The 20,483-nt window shown below is 29.6% G+C and overlaps 3 protein-coding genes across 3 annotated transcripts in view; 1 reads left to right on the top strand and 2 right to left on the bottom strand.

Annotated features, from left to right (window-relative positions):
- Positions 1 to 11,615, bottom strand: part of LOC113391276 (calcium homeostasis endoplasmic reticulum protein-like) — a 37,907-nt gene extending 26,292 nt beyond the window's left edge. The window contains exons 1-6 of the mRNA XM_026627221.1: positions 11,480 to 11,615; positions 11,206 to 11,376; positions 7,768 to 7,905; positions 6,300 to 6,379; positions 5,160 to 5,218; positions 3,697 to 3,860 (exon numbers count right to left, since the gene is read on the bottom strand). Coding sequence (XP_026483006.1) covers positions 3,697 to 3,860; positions 5,160 to 5,218; positions 6,300 to 6,379; positions 7,768 to 7,905; positions 11,206 to 11,376; positions 11,480 to 11,504 — 637 coding nt within the window. The 5' untranslated portion in view covers positions 11,505 to 11,615. The remainder of the gene's footprint in view (positions 1 to 3,696; positions 3,861 to 5,159; positions 5,219 to 6,299; positions 6,380 to 7,767; positions 7,906 to 11,205; positions 11,377 to 11,479) is intronic.
- Positions 11,616 to 13,581: 1,966 nt separating this feature from the next.
- Positions 13,582 to 14,427, bottom strand: LOC113391275 (zinc finger protein 732-like). The gene has a single exon (XM_026627220.1). The coding sequence runs from the start codon at positions 14,425 to 14,427 to the stop codon at positions 13,582 to 13,584; it is 846 nt and encodes a 281-aa protein (XP_026483005.1).
- A 2,098-nt stretch (positions 14,428 to 16,525) lies between these two features.
- LOC113391274 (zinc finger protein 85-like) lies at positions 16,526 to 17,923 on the top strand. Its single transcript, XM_026627219.1, has one exon. The coding sequence runs from the start codon at positions 16,526 to 16,528 to the stop codon at positions 17,921 to 17,923; it is 1,398 nt and encodes a 465-aa protein (XP_026483004.1).
- The last annotated feature ends 2,560 nt before the right edge of the window (positions 17,924 to 20,483 follow it).

The raw sequence follows: 20,483 nt of genomic DNA, 5'->3' as shown, positions 1-20,483 counted from the left end.
TTCATGGATTAATTGTTAACTATTCATAACATTAACATGTTTATATAAATAATTTGAAATAATGCTAACAGTGGGGTTGCTTTACTACGTAATGTGGATATAAAATTACGAAATAAGGGTAGAATTTGATTTTCTAGTAAACTTAATATAATCCACTGCATTTTAAGATAAAATACAATGTTTTTAGATAAACTGGACTACTGGTTATCTGAGTATGATAAACTACTTTATATTCTCACTACCGTATTTACTATCTACAGTATTTTTGAACATCTATCTATCATTTTCAGGCAATCTATATAATTTTTGGATAATCCACCAATTTGTTGAACAATCTATATCGTTTTCACACAATCTACAGTATTTTCGAACAATATGTATCATTTTCAGACAATCTATATCATTTTCGGATAATCCACAGTTTTTTTTGGACAAGTTACACTTTTCTTGGACAATGTACAGTATTTTCAGACAATCTAGAGCTTATTTACACCTCTTCTATTTACAATCTACACCTTTTCGAACAATCTACAGTATTTCCAGATCTAATCTTTCAGACAATCTACAGCATTTTTCGGACAATCTACACGTTTTTCAAGGAATCTACAGTATTTTCAGATAATATACAGCTTTTTCAATCACTCTACAGTTTTACGGATAGTATACAGTACTTTCAGAAAAACTACAGCTTTTTCGGAAAATCAAAATTTTTTTCGCATAATCTACAGTATTTCCAGATAATATACAGCTTTTTCGGACAACCAACAGCTTTTTCAGTCAATCTACAGCTTTTTTCGGACAATCTACAGAATTTTTAGACAACTTACAGCTTTTTCGGACAACCTACACCTTTTTTGGATATTTACAGATGATATACAACTTTTTGGATAACATACAGCATTTTTGGAAAATCTACAGTACTTTCAGACAATCTACAGTTTATTTAGGAAAATCTACAGTACTTTCAGAAAATTTACAGCTTATTTCAAACAATCTACAGTACTTTCAGACAATTTACAGCTTTTTTCGGACACTGCATCTTTTTCGAATAATCTGTAGTATTTTATAATAATATTCCATTTTTTCCCCGGATAATCTACAGCTTTTTCGGACAATCTACTTAATTTTGAAATAAATACAGCTTTTTCAGTCAATCTACAGCATTTTTGGACAATCTACAGCTTTTTCAGTCAATCTACAGCTTCTTCGGACATACTACAGCTTTTTTGGTCAATCTGCAGTTTTTTTGGACAATTTACAGCTTTTTAGACAATCTACAACATTTATGACAACTTACAGTTTTTTGGACAATCTACAGCATTTTCGGATAATCTACAGCATTTTAAAATAATATACAGCTTTTTCAGTTAATCTACAGCTTTTTCAGTCAATCTACAGCTTTTTTGAATAATCTACAGCTTTTTCGGTCAATCTACAGCATTTTGAAATAATATACAGCTTCTTCAGTCAATCTGCAGCTTTTTGGACAATCTACAGCTTTTTCAGTCAATCAACAGCTTTTTTGAATAATCTACAGCTTTTTCGGACAATCTACAGCATTTTGAAATAATATATAGCTTCTTCAGTCAATCTGCAGCTTTTTGGACAATCTACAGCTTTTTTGGACAATCTACAGCTTCTTGGAACATACTACAGCTTTTTTGGTCAATCTACAGTTTTTTGGACAATCTACAGCATTTTCAGACAATCAATAATATTTCTAGACACTTTACAGTATTTTCAGACAATATCACATCATTCTTAAACAACCTTAAACATATTTAGACAATCAAACTTTTTCAGACAACTTTCACTGTGTCTTTCTATTTCCTCACCTAGGAGCGTTAAACATTTAACGTAACTATGATAGAAGTCGTATTAGAAGTTTTGCTTCAAAAATTGCTTAACTAGAATATGAATAACAGGGAATATTGTTGTATCATTAAAATCGGCAAATTTTCTTTGAATAAACGTACAAATAATCTTCTCAAATGCTCAAATGTTAATATAAACTAGTGGGGTGCATGGCATCGTGCCTTAAGGCAAATTGCTGGAACTTCCCGTACCGTAACGAAATGTTCGAGGAATATTGAATGCTTTCAAATAGATTATTATAAATATTGTAACATTGTCTAATATTTATAAGAATTATATAAACTGAATTGCAGAGTTGAAATTATTTGTTTAAAGTATATTAGAACTATAGTCAGAATTAAAAATAAAATCTGAATTATTATTTTCGATATACAAAAAATTTAAAAAAAAAAAAAAATTGAAACAATTTTTTTTTCCAAAATCAATTATTTTGTTAAGACAAGCAGAAAGTTCTTTGAATCAATTGAATCTGACGCTTAGTTCTCTCAAAAACTGCCATTTTTTGTACATTTAGCTCTGTATCTCCGAAATGGCTGGGCCTACCTTTGCGAAAAACTAATAACCCCTTCTCCCAATCATTACTAATTGAATGTTTTTTAGATCATTCAAATCGGATGCTCCGTTCTCTCAAAAACTCGATTTCTATTTTCTGCACTCTTTGCTCGTTATCTCCGTACCTGCTGGACCTGCCTCTACCAAAAACTAATCAGCACATCTCCTTATCAATAGGAATCGAATGTTTTTTAAACCATTCAAATCGGTTGATCCGTATGCCCGAAAACGTGGGCGAAAATTTGTATCCATACATACATACACACACACACACCACCCATTTTTTCTGAGGTATGCCAAAATGTTCAGAAACCTTCAAAACGTCGAGAAATGTAAAAATTTTCAATTCCGATTTTCGGCCCATTACAATAACTTACCCTACGGGAAGTTATAAAATAAAGGTTGCCTACAAGTACTACAATTTCCCATTTTCATTTCACATCGCAGTGCCCTAAATGGACTATTTTCAATTGGAAACATATTTCTGCCTTATATTTTCAAGTGGAGATGGACATCGCTACGGCACGATATTGGTTATTCAGAGCATGGGCTCAAACTCACAACCCTGTTCACATAAGACAGCAAGTTAAACCATTATGCCATGGAACTCCCTTTAATGCTAATATACACGAAGAAGAGAATTGCGATTGATGAGCAAACTAAACCTCGACTTGTAGAAGAGATTAATAATGTGCTATATGAATCAGAGACATGGACTTTAAAAAGGCCGACCAGAACTACATAGGGTGTTTTGAAATGTGGTGCTGAAGGCGTATGGAGAAGATAAAGTAAACAGGCAAGGTAGCAAATTAAAGAAGTCTTGAGAAAAGTGGGGTAAAGAAAGAATGTTACTGAGTACAATTTTGAAAAAAAAGGAAACTGGATCAAACCCGTTCTGCAAAAAAAAATGCCTTCTACACAACGTAGGTAAATAAAAAGACTGAAAGGAATGGGAAGAAGAAAGACAATTGACGACGTACACGAGAAAGAAAATACAAGAAACTGAAAGCCGAAGCGCAAGAAAAGAAGCATTGAAGCAGAAGTTTGGAAAGGAAAATACAATAAAGTGTAAAAGGGGGGGGAGAATAGTGGTAATGAGAATGATAGATGACGAAGAGGAAGGTAACCATTTATTTGTATCTCACACCACGGACCTGACTTCAGGCTGAATACTATTATTATACACTAGCAAAGTATTTACAAAAGTAAATCGATCGAAACTTAGTTTAATATTAAAATCTTAATTCTCTACATCTACGTTTTATATACCTGAAGAAATATTATCCTTTGTACAAGAATCTATAATAGGCTTCAGCACTTTATCAATATCAGCTACTTCAATATCACATTTCTCGAGATCTGCTTTTATTCGATTCGATTCCAATTGTGAAGCCATTGTCGATATTTGAGTTTGCTGTTGCCTTAAGTAATACCTGTGCAAAAATAATTATTGTATAATAAATATTGTCTATCAATAATAAAGAAATCAATAATTTTTTTGAGCTATCATTTAAATAATAGTGAAATGACTATAGACTTTCGAAAAACTTAATAATAAGAGAGATTCAATTGTCATGGCAATGCTATGTTATGCTTATTTCTTGATAGTGAAAACTGTGAAAATGTCTATGTGTGATAATAAAAATAGTGAAGTGACTATATAGATTTTCAAGTAACATAATATTAAGAGAGATTTATAAGGCAATTCTGCCTCATAACATAGCATTGTTAAGGCAATGCTATGTTATGCTTGTTTCTTGGTAGTGAAAACTATGGAAATGTCTATCTGTGGTAATAAATAATAGTGATGTGACTATAGACTTTCAAGTACCTAATAATAAGAGAGATTCATGAGGCAATTCTGACTCATAACACAGCATTATTAAGGCAATGCCATGTTATGCTGTTTCTTGATAGTGAAAACTGTGAAAATGTCTATCTGTAGTAATAAATAATAGTGAAGTGGCTATAGACTTTCAAATAACTTAATAATAAGAGAGATTCATAAGGCAATTCTGCCTCATAACATAGCATTGTTAAGGCAATGCTATGTTATGCTTGTTTCATGATAGTAAAAACTGTGAAAATGTCTATCTGGGGTAATAAATAATAATGAAGTGGCTATAAACTTTCAAGAAACTTAACAATAAGAAAGATCCATAAGGCAATTCTGCCTCATAACATAGAATTGTTAAGGCAATGCCATGTTATGCTTGTTTCTTGATAGTAAAAACTGTGAAAATGTCTATCTGTGGTAATAAATAATAGTGAAGTGGCTATAGATGCTCAAGTAATTTAATAATAAGAGAAATTCATAAGATAATTCTGCCTCATAACATAGCATTGTTGAGGCAATGTTATGGTATGCTTGTTTCTTGATAGTGAAAACTGTGAAAATGTCTATCTGCGGTAATAAATAATAGTGAAGTGACTATAGACTTTCAAGTAACTTAATAATAAGAGAGATTCATAAGGCAATTCTGCCTCATACATAGCATTGTTAAGGCAATGCTATGTTATGCTTGTTTCTTGATAGTGAAAACTATGTGAAATGTCTATCTGTTGTAAAATAATAGTGAAGTGACTATAGACTTTCATAAAGCTTAATAAGAAGAGAAATTGATAGAGCAATTCTGCCTCATAACATTGCGTTGTCATGGCAAATAGATAGATAGACATTTTCACGGGTTTCACTTGCCCTGTTAATCGTTCAATACTTACCCCATGTGTGCATTAGATTTTGCTCAGATTGTCTAATTTGTTCTCGTTGTGTGTTTTGTTGAGCAACCAGCTGAAAAAGTGAGAAAGATTAATTAATGAATAGCAAAATAATTCTACTCAAAATAATAAGTGATGAATGAATTGTGAATAAGTGATGAATGAAAATCAAGTAATGAATAATTTTATTTATATACTATCTGTTCAGCAAGCCTGTGAAGAATTTAACAATAAAGTAAAAAAGTTTTTGCATTTTGAATTTAATTGCATTTATTTTCAGTTTTTTGTATTAGCTATACTGAAAATTTTCTTTTACATAATATTTGATGTAATATTTATTTTTTGGGTAATGCATCAATTATTTTATTTTGTTGAGTAATGCATCGATTTTTTATTTGGCCATTCTTTTATTTTTATAGAAATATGACTTTCTTTTAATTAGTTTATGGATGTGAATTTAAAAACTAGTAGTGCAGTACCATGCCTTGAAGCAAATTGCTGTAACTTCCCTAACGGTAATGCAATATTTGAAGAATATTAAATAGTTCCAAATATATTATTATAAATACTGTAACTTTCATTATTCGTAATTTATAGACAAAATATAAGAGCTTATAAATTGGACAATGACTTTCATAGGTGTATACATAAGAGGTGAATAAACAAAACTTAATCTAGCGGAGTTATGAGAATGAAGGATCTTATCTCATATTTTTAAGAATCATATATACTAATAACTAAGTTGAGATTATTTAGTTCAAGTATATAAGTGAGCTTTCGAATTTTAGCTAGAATTAAAATTAAAATCAGAATCAACTTTAACATTTAAAAAAAATGGGAAATAATATCTTAAGTTTTCAAATTTAAAAAAAAACCTTCCCTGAAAACTAATTCTTTCTTTTCATTCACAAGACTAGCAAAATGTGTTTTGAATCATTCAAATCGGTTGAGTCGTGCGCGCAAAATTGTGAAAAAAATGTATCCATACATACACACTCACACACACTCATTTTTTCAATAAAGATGATTCAAATTCGGACTCGAAACGTTTGATACCACAATAAAGACATTTTTTTTAACTAAATATGTTTAATTATTCGATGGATTTGTTAGATGTTGGCCCAAAAACAATAATAGATTTATAAAAAACATACATGTTCTACTCCTGGTATCGGAGCACTAGGTGGATTAGTTCCAGGTATAGGTACATTTGCAACATTGGGGCCAGCCGAACCTAAAATTAAATTAAAATTAATTAATATACTTTTATAAAATTAACTAATTAACCTATATTTATAAGATACAATATACAAATTGTACAATTTACAATTGTTTAAACGTACATTTGTAAAATAACTCATGTTTGGGTTAAAAATTTTATTCTGGTTATAAAAATAATTGTTCCCTTCCAGAAGTAGTTTGTTTTCGCCAGAAAATCCGACTTGCTAAATTTATGTTTTTTCAAAGTTTCAAGTCATTTTGAGTCGTTTGAAACCAAATTTAGAAAGTGAGCCGATTTTTTAATTTTTGTAGGATCTATCTCATAAAACGGCTAAACCGATTTCAAACCTTAAACCGTTCGATAAAACTCGTTAAGTTTCTTTATGAGTAGCAAAAAAAGTGCAAAGTTTTCGTCCACTTTTTAGCCAGGGCATAAAGACCAGCATATTATCTTAAAAAATAATGTATATTTTGATTGTCAATAAATATATGCATACAAAAAAAACCTTTTAGCCAAAAATCCTAAATCAATTTTAAATATTCAAAAACTTAAGTGTTAAGAATCTTCAGTTATGCAGTTACCATAAGATTCTTCCTTGCTTGTTTATATGAAAAATACGCCTGATGGCACAGCAAACAGTTAGACATTTTCACAGTTTTCACTACCAATTATCAAGCATAACATAGTGTTGCTATATTATGAGCTCTGTTACGGTAGAATTGCCCCATAATTATATTTATGGACCGATTCTGCCTCAAAACATTTCAATGTTATGGCAAGGCTATGTTATGAAAAACTTTCCATACTAAATATTGACAATGCCATGTAGTTGCTAAGAAGTCAGACGTTTTTCTTTCAGATAAAAAACCTAACGTAGAAACCGTACAAATGTCAAAAAAACGATCTTAGATAACAGGGTCTTTCTGACCCAGCTTCATAACATACAAGTGACGTTGCAGTTTATGTGTAAAACGCCTTAATGCACAACAAATACATGACATTTGACAGTATTCAGTATGATTCATTAGCATAACGTATGCGAGTTGGAGTGTAACATGGCCTTGCCATAACATTGGTCTGTTGTGTGGCAGAAGCGGCCCATTAATATATAACTACTTTAATAATTATAATTATTACAGTGGAAAAAAATAATTATTATAAGACAGTAAATCAATAACAGTGATTAAATATTTATGACGTAAAAAAATCTCAAACATCTTGATGATGCTGAAAATATAATAAACAGTGATTTCACATCATCGAACACAACTACATAGAATTATTACTACTATTATTATTATAAATCAGAATTATTTAATAGTATAATATATTATAATAGTATAATATAGTATAATATTGTAATTTTAAGTTATTATAATATTATAATTTGAATTTATTACCATTTCCACCTGGTACTGTTGATATATTTGCTGCAAGCCATTGTTGAAGTCCTGCAATATTTCCTGGTGGTTGATTTACATTTGGATTTTGCTGCTGTTGCTGTGGCCCCATAAACATAGGCTGCTGTTGTTTTAACACTAAAATAAATTAAATATAAAAATTAATATAAATACAAAAATTACAATAAACATTACAAATCAGAATATATAAAGAAGTATAGATAATAAAAAAATTTCAGCATTAATTAAATAATTTAATAAGGATCATTTTTAATGATAAGGGATTGATTTTGATAAAATTATACAAATGTTCATCGACATATTAATAATTATAAATTTATTCAAATACTATCAGTTACTGTTTAATTTTAATAAAATATGAAAATACATAACAAAACATATATTTTCTTTAATATAAATAATTTTAAAAAATTAGTTAACATATTTGAAAAAATGGTTTAACAGAACATTCGTCTAAATAAAAGAATAAGTTAAGAAAAAATAATTTCCTTTGTTATACGTTTCGACACCTGATGTGTGTCATCATTCAGCTTATACATTTTAATAAAATTATTTTTTTATTGATAGAATTTGACACAAAACCATAATTGTTAGAAAAAGGAAAATTATATTATTTAAAAACATAATGCTTTTTTTTAAATTGGATTTTTTTGGTATTTTTTCAAAATTTTACATTTTTTGAGAATTTGAATTTTTTTGAAAATGTTCGATTTTTTTGAAAATCTCGAAATATTCTCAAATTTGTGTAAGAAATCAATTTTATTTGAAATTTTGATATTTTTTGAAACTTTAAAGTTTTGAATTTTTTGGAAAATGACAAATTTCAATTTTTTTTTTTTTGAAATCGTTCAAAATTACGAATTTTTTTGTAAAAGCATTCTTTGCACACCTCTACACAAAGGTTTTTTAAAATAATCTAATCGGATGATCAGTTCTCTCAAAAACTGCATTTTTACACCCTTTGCTCACCGCACCTCCAAAACGGCTAGACGTGCCTTTTACAAAAACGTCTAGCGATCGAGTACGAACCGAATGATTTTTCAATCATACAAATCAGATACCTGGAGATCTAATATAGTTTATATATATATTCTCCATATTTGTCTTTAGTTTTCTTTATATTAACTCTAGTAGATACGCCACTGGATTCAAAAATTGAGACAAGCCCCTTCTAACTTAGCTTATTAAAATTCATTTATCTATGCCGATTTCCTTAATGATATCGGTACACATACAACGAAAGATCTCTATTCACAAACACGACGACTAATCTCAATCGACCCCTATAGAAATGATCTCATCGAGAGCGAATGATGAACAGTTTGGGCGTAACGGACTTCTGTTGCATTTGTACGGATTTACACCCTAGTCGCGCCTAAAAAAGTTTTACTTAAAAAAAATGATATTTGGTATTGCTTGCTCTTAGTGAAAAGATATTTATATTGTTACATTCTTCATTGATACAAATACATTGAATTTTAAAAAAATACTTGCAACAAACAAACTGATTATCTTTAAAAATAATTAAAATAAAAAAAAAAAATTAAAATTAACTACATATAAATAAGTTTATAGTAAATAAATTAAACAATATATAAGTAACAAAATTGTAAATTAAATTATGATAAATCTGCAAAATATTGACGGCTTGTAAAATAAATAAATAAATAAATAAATATCATGGCTTTTTTAAAGCACAGGTTTGCCATAACACGATTTGAGAATTGAGCAAAACCCTAATAAAATAAGAAATATAGTAAAATCTATGAAAAGCAAATTTTATCTATTCTAAAAATAGTGCAAAAGCCATCTCAAATGACATTTTATAATCAAGTGACTCCAAAATATTAAAAGAAAGGTCTACACTGTTCAGTACAAATAGTGGTACTTCTTAAATGAAGATGCTTGAGCACAAAATTTTAATAACAGCAAATTTCCATGTGCTTTGTATCAATGAAGAATGTAACAATATAAATATCTTTTCACTAAAAGCAAGTAATACCAAATATCATTTTTTGAAGTAAAACTTCTTTAGGCGCGACTAGGGTGTAAATCCGTACAAATGCAACGGAAGTTCGTTACGCCCAAACTGTTCGTCATTCGCTCTCGATGAGATCATTTCTATAGGGGTCGATTGAGATTAGTTGTCGTGTTGTGAATATAGATCTGTCATTGTATGTGTACCGATATCAACAAGGAAATCGGAATAGATAAATGAATTTTAAAAATACATCGTAGTACAAATCTTGATTTAATGAAAAATACCTGAATCAGAAGAATATTTTACACCGTTCCTTGAAAATAATAAAACTAATTAAACATTTGGACCGTGAACTAAACGTAAGTTTATTGATTAGAAATTACTTCTATATTATTCGTAGTTTCTATAAATCTTTGAAGTTATTAAAATGGAAAATATTTTTAGGCAAGACTGATATTACAGCTATTCAAATAATGAGATTATATCGCCAGCAAAAAAGTAAAAAAAAATTAAAAGCAGTCAATGAATGTATGTTAATTTTGATTACACAAAGTTTTTCAAACACAATTACATGATGAGTGAAGTTGCGAAAACAATATTTGTTAAGGCGTTGTTTAACATAGTCCACTGAGTGAACGAATATTATAGAATTTATAAATCAGCATTAATAAATTTATTAATCATTACTTAATTTCTCTAATGAAGGTTCATTTCTAAATGCTAATTACAATGATAAACCGATCACATCATATTTGAAGTAGATGACTTTGATTACATTATTGTTTTTAAATATTATACATATTTTTGATGTTATTATAAATATCAAATTTATAATTTATCATTATGGTTGAAACTAATAAATATGTGCATCACAAGTTACCATGTTACTAATAAACATTATACAAAATTGTTATATGATGTACTTATTTTTACTCAAGTGCCATCTAGTAAAGTAGCAAATAAGTTTTATTTCCATCTGGTGTGAACCTTACTCGCACTCTTTTTTTGCAAATGCATAGAAATACAGAAAAATGCTCAGAGGATATGATCTCCCCCAAAAAGCAAACGATCACCTTTGATATCATTTATTTGGTAGTTATAATGAAGAAAATATCATAATTTATTTCCTTTGTACTACTTCTTAATAAAATTGAATAATTTTAATAATATTTATTATAAAAATATAATAGGTAGCATGTTTTTTTGGATTCTTGGAACGTAACGCCTCTTTTTGTACTAGTTCTTTCTAGGATTCGAATAACACACTAGTTTTTTGGTATCTAACTACCGTGTTATACGGATGTTACCTGTATTTGTATTAAGGAAGTGTCCACAATATGTTTTATGACCTCGCAATCACAAAAACAACTGTCTGGTAAACATTAAATTAAATCCTACGTCTTTCTTTAACTAAAGTAACTATTAAATATATTTACATGCTTGTTCCGCCGCCACTTTGTACTGATAATAATTAAAGTGTTCTCCTCCATACAAAAAGGCAAACTTAGGATTATTTTCCTGTTTAGATTTTGTCATAATTTCAAACTCCGGCCCATTCCTAGCAACAAATTGCGCCAGTTTGTCAATAATATTTCTCGTTTCATTATCTGGAAATAAAAAATAAATAACAAACAAAACCAACAGATATTATTACATTTGTAAACATTATTTACAAATGCGGTAACCTAAATTTAGTTCATATATATTTACCACTAGGCGGTTGAGGAAATTCCATATTGCTTTTTTGTTAAAGATTTATAGTAAAAATAGTACATTAAAATATTTTATTATTTCATCATTTTAAATAATTTTAATTAAAATATTCTATTGTGTTTCTTGTATCAACATTTATCTGTCAATAAGTCAAAGTGTTTGCCATAGGCGACTGTCAGGCGAAAAGAGTGGACATTTTGAAGAAACGAATGTGAGGACATCTATACGGATGATACTGTAAACTATTGGTGAATTGCCATAGATAAAAGAAGATTATGGATTAATGGATTATTATAAATACTATAACATTGTCTAATATATAATATATAAGAATTATATAAACTGAATTGCAAAGTTAAAATTATTTATATAAAAGTATATAAGTAAGCTTTAGAACTTTATCCAGAAATAAAATTAACTAGTGGGGTGTATGGCATCGTACCTTAAGGCAAATTACTGGAACTTCCCGTACCGTAACGAAATGATAGAGAAATATTAAATGTTTTAAAATAGATTATTATAAATATTGTAACATTGACTAATATTTATAAGAATTATATAAACTGAATTAGAAAGTTGAAATTATTTGTTTAAAGTACATTAAAACAAAATTAAAATAAAAATCTAATTTATTTTCGATATACAAAAAAAATGGAAAAAAATTTTGAAACAAAAAAGTTTTTTTTTTCAAAATCAATTATTTTGTTAAAACAAGCAGAAAGTTCTTTGAATCATTCAAATCGGACGCTTAGTTCTCTTAAAAACTGCCATTTTTTGCACATTTAGCTCCGTATTTTCGAAATGGCCGGGCCTGCCTTTGCCAAAAACTGATAAACACTTTTCCCAATCATTACTAATTGAATGTTCTTTAGATAATTGAAATCGGATGCTCCGTTCTCTCAAAAACTCGATTTTTATTTTTTGGACTCTTTGGTCTTTATCTCCGTAACTGCTGGACCTGCCTCTGCCAAAAACTAATCAGCACATCTCCCTATCGATAGGAATCGAATGTTTTTTGAACCATTCAAATCGGTTGATCCGTACGCCTGAAAACGTGGACGAAAAATTGTATCCATACATACATACACACACATCCATTTTTTCTGAAGTATGCCAAAATGTTCAGAAACCTTCGAAACGTCGAGAAATGTAAAAATTTTCGATTTCGATTTTTGGACGATTACATCAATAACTTACCCTACGGGCAGCTAAAAATAAATTAAAATCTGAATTATTTTCGATATACAAAAAATGAAAATTCTAAAAAAAAAAATTAAAAAAAATTGAGATATTTTTTCCCCAAAAGCAATTATTTTGTTCAAACAAACAAAAAAATTTTTGAATCATTTGAATCGGATGCTTAGTTCTCTCAAAAACAGCCATTTTTTGCATAATTAGCTCGGTATCTCGAAAACGGCTGGACCTGCCTTTGCCAAAAACTAATCAGCACATCTCCCTATCAATAGAAATCGAATGCTTTTTGAACTATTCAAATCGGTTGATTTGCACGCCCCAAAACGTGGACGAAAAAATGCGGACTTACAAAACACACACACACATACATTTTTTCTGAGGTATGCCAAAATGTTCAGAAACCTTCAAAACGTGAAGATATGCAAAAATTTTCATTTTCGATTTTCGGCCCATTACTATAACTACCCTACGGGAAGTTAACAAACAAAATGTTTTTTGAATGATCCAAATCGGTTGATCCGTACGCCCGAACTCGTCGACAGAAAATTGTATCCACACATACACAAACACATCCATTTTTTTTAAGATAAGCCAAAATGCTTAGAAACCTCTGAATCATAAAAATATGCAAAAAATTTCAATTTCGATTTTTGGACGATTATCATAACTAACCCTATGTTAAAAAGTAAACTTTTTGGGAAGATTCTATTAACAATTATGGCTCAATTGCAAATCTTATTAAACCTGGAATGGATGTAAAACATTATTAATAAAATATTTACACAAGTCATTGATAACAATGTTTATTCATATTATAAAATATATAAATTAATTCATATATCTAATTATCATTAATTTCCATAAGCAGCCGTATGTAATTTTGTGGCCAATTTTGTAAATACTAATTAGTCATTGGTATGAGCAACCATGTGCCTTTTCAGGACATATGGACGTTTGAATACCTTATCACAGATTTTGCATTTGTAGGGGCATTCTCCAGTGTGAATGAGCATATGTCTATTCAAGTGAGGCAATTGTATGAATGTCTTATCACAAATTTGGCAAATATGGGGACGTTCACCAGTGTGAATGAGCATATGTTGATTCAAGGCAAACAATTGTGTGAATGCCTTATCACATATTTTGCAAATATGTGGACGTACCCCAGTGTGAATTAGCATATGTTGATTCAAGTTACTTGATTGCGTGAATGTCTTATCACATATTTGGCAAATATGTAGACGTTCACCAGTGTGAATGAGCATATGTTTATACATGTTACTTGAATCTGTAAATGTCTTACCACATATTTTACATGTATGACGTCGCCATGTGTGAGTTAGTATATGTTTATTCAAGTTCAATTCCTGTTCAACTTCTTCTTCTATTTTCACTATGGAGTTCATAAATCTGTTTAGACATGTTTTGTCATCTGAACACGATTCATACTCTTCCTCAATTTCCTGTTTAATTTCTTCGATTGGATATTCTTTTGGTTCAATTTTAATTATCGAATCATCAGCAGCTTCTGACATTTTGAGATAATTGTGCACTGAGTATTCAAGTTTATTCAAGTTCAATTCTTGTTCAACTTCTTCTATTTTCACTATGAAGTTCATAAATCTGTTTAGACATGTTTTGTCATCCTCTGAACACGATTCATACTCTTCTTCAATTTCCTGTTTAATGTCTTCGATTGGATATTCTTGTGGTTCAATTTTAATTATCTGATTATTAGTAGCTTCTGACATTTTTAGATATTTGTGCACTAAGTATGTTCTGTAAGCATTAACAAAAATAGTTGGTTTGTTTAAATAAACTATTGTTAAATATAATCATTAATTTCACCAGAAATATAAATGAAAACATTTGTTGTTGATAGTTGGAGCATGGAGTATACTTGCATTTATGCTCTCATAAAATTTTACAGGAGTGTATGTTTAAGTTAATAATCATTCTCTACTTGTTTTCTCAACTGTCGTCAACACAAATGGTTTTAAGAATATAATATATTGATATTATGGTTTTGTCTATGAATGTAATCTTACATTAAGTTAACAGAAGTCTATTTTGGATAATGTATGTCGCCAAGATAATTCCTTCCTCAAAATACTTTATATTTGACAGATAAATATGTTAAAAGCTTTTGCCTTATAGAAGAGCTAAAATGTTTAAGCAATAATTATTTTATTCATTATTTGAAGTTAAATATTTATAGTTCTTTCTAAATGGAATAATATAACTAAAAGTTAACCATGTGAAATAACCTCAAAGTATTTTACACTACCTTTATGTTTATCAATCAATCACAAATACTGCTAAATAATATATATTATTATAATAATACTTAAATTTATATATAATGTTTATTATGACATTTAATTAATAATTTAATAAACGGAATATAAAATGTTCGTTCAGTACACTAATTTGTTTGACAGTTGAGCGAACTTCATTACTTTGCATCGCTCTAATGTTACCATTGCCAGCCTAGTGCAATCATAGACCTTATTTCTACATGGACTGCTACTCGAGATCAAAATAAATGCATAAAGATAAAAGGAGGGAGGCGAGTATTAACGTTAAGTATTATGATAAATATTATTAACTATAAATAATATATTTTAATATTATTTATCTATGGTCAATGTGTGCAGTGCAAAAAACTGAGTGTTGTGTGCTCTCTTCTTTTAAGGAGGCATTCATTAATCACGTGATCAGTTTTGTAGGGGATTTTTGGACCCTCCTCCTACTTGGTTGTTTGTGTTAATATTCAAAATTAACACAATTATTTAGATTCTTGTAAGTTTTACAACAAATTCTAAAACTATATATTTTCATATGTATATATGTATATTGTTACCTTATTATCTAAAAATTATAATTTTTCTTTTTTTTATATTTGTGTAGGGTTGTCAAAAAACTAGTAATCATAAATGGGTCTTAAATGACAAAAGTTTAAAAAGCCCTGCATGAGCCTTGCTTTGATACATATAAGGATTAATAGATAAAAGAGAGTATAAGGTCTATTCATGGTTTATTTAGCAGTCTATGTAGTGTAAGGTCTATGATTGCACTAGGTTGGCAATGGTAACATTAGAGCGATGCAAAGTAATGAAGTTCGCTCAACTGTCAAACAAATTAATGTACTGAACGAACATTTTATATTCTGTTTATTAAATTATTAATTAAATGTCATAATAAACATATTATATATAAATTTAAGTATTAATATAATAATATATATTTGTGATTGCAGTGTTTGTGATTGATTGATAAACATAAAGGTAGTGTAAAACACTTTGAGGTTCTTCCACGTGATTAACTTTTAGTTACAATTATTTAATTTAGAAAGAACTATAAATATTTAACTTCAATTAATGCAAAAAATAATCATTGCTTAATTTTACCCTTTACATTTCAGCTCTGCAATAAGGCAAAAGGTTTGAACAATAGTTGAATCGTATTTACTATCTGTCAAATATAAAGCATTTCGAAGAAGAAATTATCTTGGCGACATACATTGTCCAAAGTAGACTTCTGTTAAATTAATGTAATATTACATTCATAGACAAAACCATAACACGAATATATTATATTCTTATATCCATTTGTATTGATGACTGTTGAAAATGATTAACAATTTAAACACACACTCCTGTAAAATGTTAAAAGAGCATAAATAAAATGCACTCTCTAAAATCATACTCCTTGCTCCAACTGTAATCATCTAATGTCTTCACTTGTATTTCTAATGAAATGAATTATCATATTTAACAATTCATTTAAACTAACCAACTGTTTTTGTTTATGCTTATAGAAACATACTCAGTGCACAATTATCTCAAAATGTCAGAAGCTGCTGATGATTCGATAATTAAAATTGAACTAAAAGAATATCCAATCGAAGACATTAAACAGGAAATTAAGGAAGACCCTGAATCATGTTCAGAGGATGACAAAACATGTCTAAACAGATTTATGAACTCCATAGTGAAAATAGAAGAAGAAGTTGAACAGGAATTGAACTTGAATAAACTTGAATACTCAGTGCACAAATATCTTAAAATGTCAGAAGCTGCTGATGATTCGATAATTAAAATTGAACCAAAAGAATATCCAATCGAAGACATTAAACCGGAAATTGAGGAAGAGTATGAATCGTGTTCAGAGGATGACAAAACATGTCTAAACAGATTTATGAACTCCATAGTGAAAATAGAAGAAGGAGTTGAACAGCAATTAATTCAGACTGCTCCTTATAAATGTGACAAGTGTCATAGAACATTTAGAAAGTTGCATTATTTAGAACAGCATATGGTAAATTATTGTCATAAGTGCACATATTGTTCAAAGACTTTTTCAGATGCAAGTGCATTAGAAATACATATAAAATCTCATACAGGGGAAAAACATTTCACATGTACGAATTGCAGTAAAGCATTTACTGACAAATATCATTTAGATCAACACATTTGTGCTTCTGCAAGAGAACAAATTTTAAATTCGAATGAATCTAGTAATCAAAAACGAAATATTCGCGCTCATACTGCAAAGGGACCAGGTGAACGTCCGCATATTTGCAAAATTTGTGATAAGACATTTGCACGATTGAGTACCTTGAAATCGCATATGCTAATTCACACTGGGGTACGTCCTAATAAATGTAAAGTATGTGGTAAGACATTTACAGAATCAGATCATTTGAATAGACATATGCTCATACACACTGGTGAATGTCCCCATATTTGCCAAATTTGTGATAAGACATTCACACAATTGGCTAGCTTGAATAGACATATGATTATTCACACTGGTGAACGCTCCCATATTTGCCAAATTTGTAATAAGGCATTCATACAATTGAGTAACTTGAATAGACATATGTTCAACCACACTGGTGAGCAACGCCCCTATATTTGCAAAATATGTGAAAAGACATTCACACAATTATCTGACTTGAAAAAACATATGCTCATCCACACTGGTGAACGCCCCCATATTTGCCAAATTTGTGATAAGACATTCACAATTTTGGCTAACTTGAATAGACATATGATTATTCACACTGGTGAACGCTCCCATATTTGCCAAATTTGTAATAAGGCATTCATACAATTGAGTAACTTGAATAGACATATGCTCATTCACACCAGAGAATGCCCCTACAAATGCAAAATCTGTGATAAAGTATTCAAACAATCAAATACCCTGAAAAAGCACATGGTTGCTCATACCAATGAGTAATAGTATTTACAAAACTAGTCAAAAGGTTACATATGACTGCTTATAGTAATTAATGATAATTTGGTATATGAACTAATTATTATATATAATATGAAATAAATAAACATTGTTATCAATGACTTGTGTAAATATTTTATTAATAATTTTCTATATCCAACCCAGGCTTAATTAATAAGGCTTGCAATTGAGCCATAATTGTTAGTAAAATCCTCTCAAAAAGGTTATTTTTTAACTTCTCATAGGGATAGTTATTGTAATCGTTCAAAAATCGAGATTGAAAATTTTTACATTTCTTCACGTTTTGAAGGTTTCTGAACATTTTGGCATACCTCAGAAAAAATGGATGTGTGTATGTATGTATGGATACAATTTTCGCCCACGTTTTCGGGTGCACGGATCACCGATTTGAATGATTCAAAAACATTCGATTCCTATTGATAGGGAGATGTGCTGATTAGTTTTTGGCAAAGGCAGGTCCAGCCGTTTTGGAGATACGGATCAAAGAATGCAGAAAATAGAAATTGAGTTTTAGAGAGATCAGAGCATCGTTTCGAATGATCCAATAAACATTGAATTTGTAATGACGGGAGAAGTGGTGTTAATTTTTGGGCAAAGTCAAGGTCCAGCGGTTTCGGAGATACAGAGCTAATTCCAAAATAGTCGGATTTGAATGATTCAAAGAACTTTCTGCTTGTTTTAACTAAATAATTGCTTTTGGGAAAAAATGTTTCATTTTTTTTTCAATGTTTTTTTAAAAAAATATTTTTTGTATATAGAATAATTGAGATTTCAATCTTAATTCTGGCTAAAAAAAAACTCATTTAATACTCTAATAAATAATTTGAACTTTGTAATTCAGATTATATAATTCTTATAAATATTAGACAATGCTACAGTATGTTATAAATATTGCAACATTGTCTAATACTGCAAAGGTTAAATTATTTATTAAAAGTATATAAGTGAGCTTTAGAACTTTAGCAAGAATTCAAATTAAAATCTGAATTATTTTCAATATACAAAAAAAAATCGAAACAAAAAATGTTTTTTCAAAAGCAATCAATCATTCAAATCGGACGCTTAGTTCTTTCAAAAACTACCATTTTTTGCACATTTAAGTCTGTATCTTCGAAAGCTGGACCTGCCTTTGTAATAAACTAATCACCACTTCCCCTAGTCATTACAAATTGAATGTTTTCTAGATCATTCAAATCGGATACTCCGTTCTCTCAAAAACTCAATTTGTATTTTCTGCACTCTTTGCTCCGTATCTCCTTAGGGGCTAGACCTGCTTTTGCCAAAAACTATTCAGCACATCTCCCTATCAATAGGATTGAATGTTTTTTGAATCATTCAAATCGGCTGATCTGCGCCCGAAAACGTGGACAAAAAGTGCGGACATACAAAAACACACACACACAAACATCCATTTTTCTGAGATTCCAAAATGTTCAGAAACCTTCAAAACGTCGAGAAATGTGAAAATTTTCAATTTCGATTTTTGGTCTATTACAATAATTTACCCTACGGGAAGTTAACTAGTGGTGAATGGCATCGTGCCTTAAGGCAAATTGCTGGAGCTTCCCGTACGGTGAATAAATATTCGATAAATATTAAAATGTTTTCAATACATTGCAATAAAAATTCAATACATTTTTTTTAATACTAGTAATTATATGTTTACATTTAAATAAACATAAATTTAATCAATCTAATTTTTGTCTAATATTTATAAGTTATTTATTTGATTTATTTTCGATATTCAAAAAAAATTCTTTGTGGAAATTAAAAAAAAAAATAAAAATTTTGTTGTTTCGGAAAGCAAATCGTTTCGTTCGTACACAAGCAGAAAGTTTTCTGAATCATCCAAATCGGATACTTATTTCTCTCAAAACTGCCATTTATTGCACATTTAGCTTGGTATCTCCAAAACGGCTGGACCTGCGTTTGCCAAAAACTAATCACCACTTCTTCTTCCCGTCATTACGAATTGAACGTTTTTTGGATTATCTCAATCGGATGCTCCGTTCTCTGAAAAACTCTATTTCTATTTTCTGCACTCTTTGCACTGTATCTCCGAAGCGGCTGGCCAGCCTTTGCCAAAAACTAATCAGCACATCTCCCTGTCAATAGGAATCGAATGTTTTTTGAACCATTCAAATCGGCTGATTCGTGCGTGCGCCGAAACCGTGGACGAAAAATTGTATCCATACATACATATACACACACGCATATATCCCCCATTTTCTGAGGGATGCCAGAAATATTTAGAAACCTTCAAAACGTGAAGAATGTAAAAATTTCAATTTCAATTTTGGACGATTACATAACTTACACTCTACTCTACGGGAAGTTAACTAATGGTAAATGGCATCGTGCCTTAAGGCAAATTGTTGGAGCTTCCCGTACCGTGAATAATTATTCGAGGAATATTAAATGCTATAAAATAGATTATTTTTTCAAATACTGTAACTTATATGTTTATAGGAAATTAAATAAACAAAACTTATCAATCGAATTTAAAATGAAGGACATTGTCTAATATTTAAAAAAATTATAT

The sequence above is a fragment of the Ctenocephalides felis genome, unplaced genomic scaffold (assembly GCF_003426905.1).
Source record: "Ctenocephalides felis isolate EL2017-DRISC unplaced genomic scaffold, ASM342690v1 CF-g0.4_SCAFFOLD_00845, whole genome shotgun sequence".
In the NCBI taxonomy this organism is placed as follows: Eukaryota; Metazoa; Arthropoda; class Insecta; order Siphonaptera; family Pulicidae; genus Ctenocephalides; species Ctenocephalides felis.
This window is presented reverse-complemented; position numbering and strand designations above follow the sequence as displayed.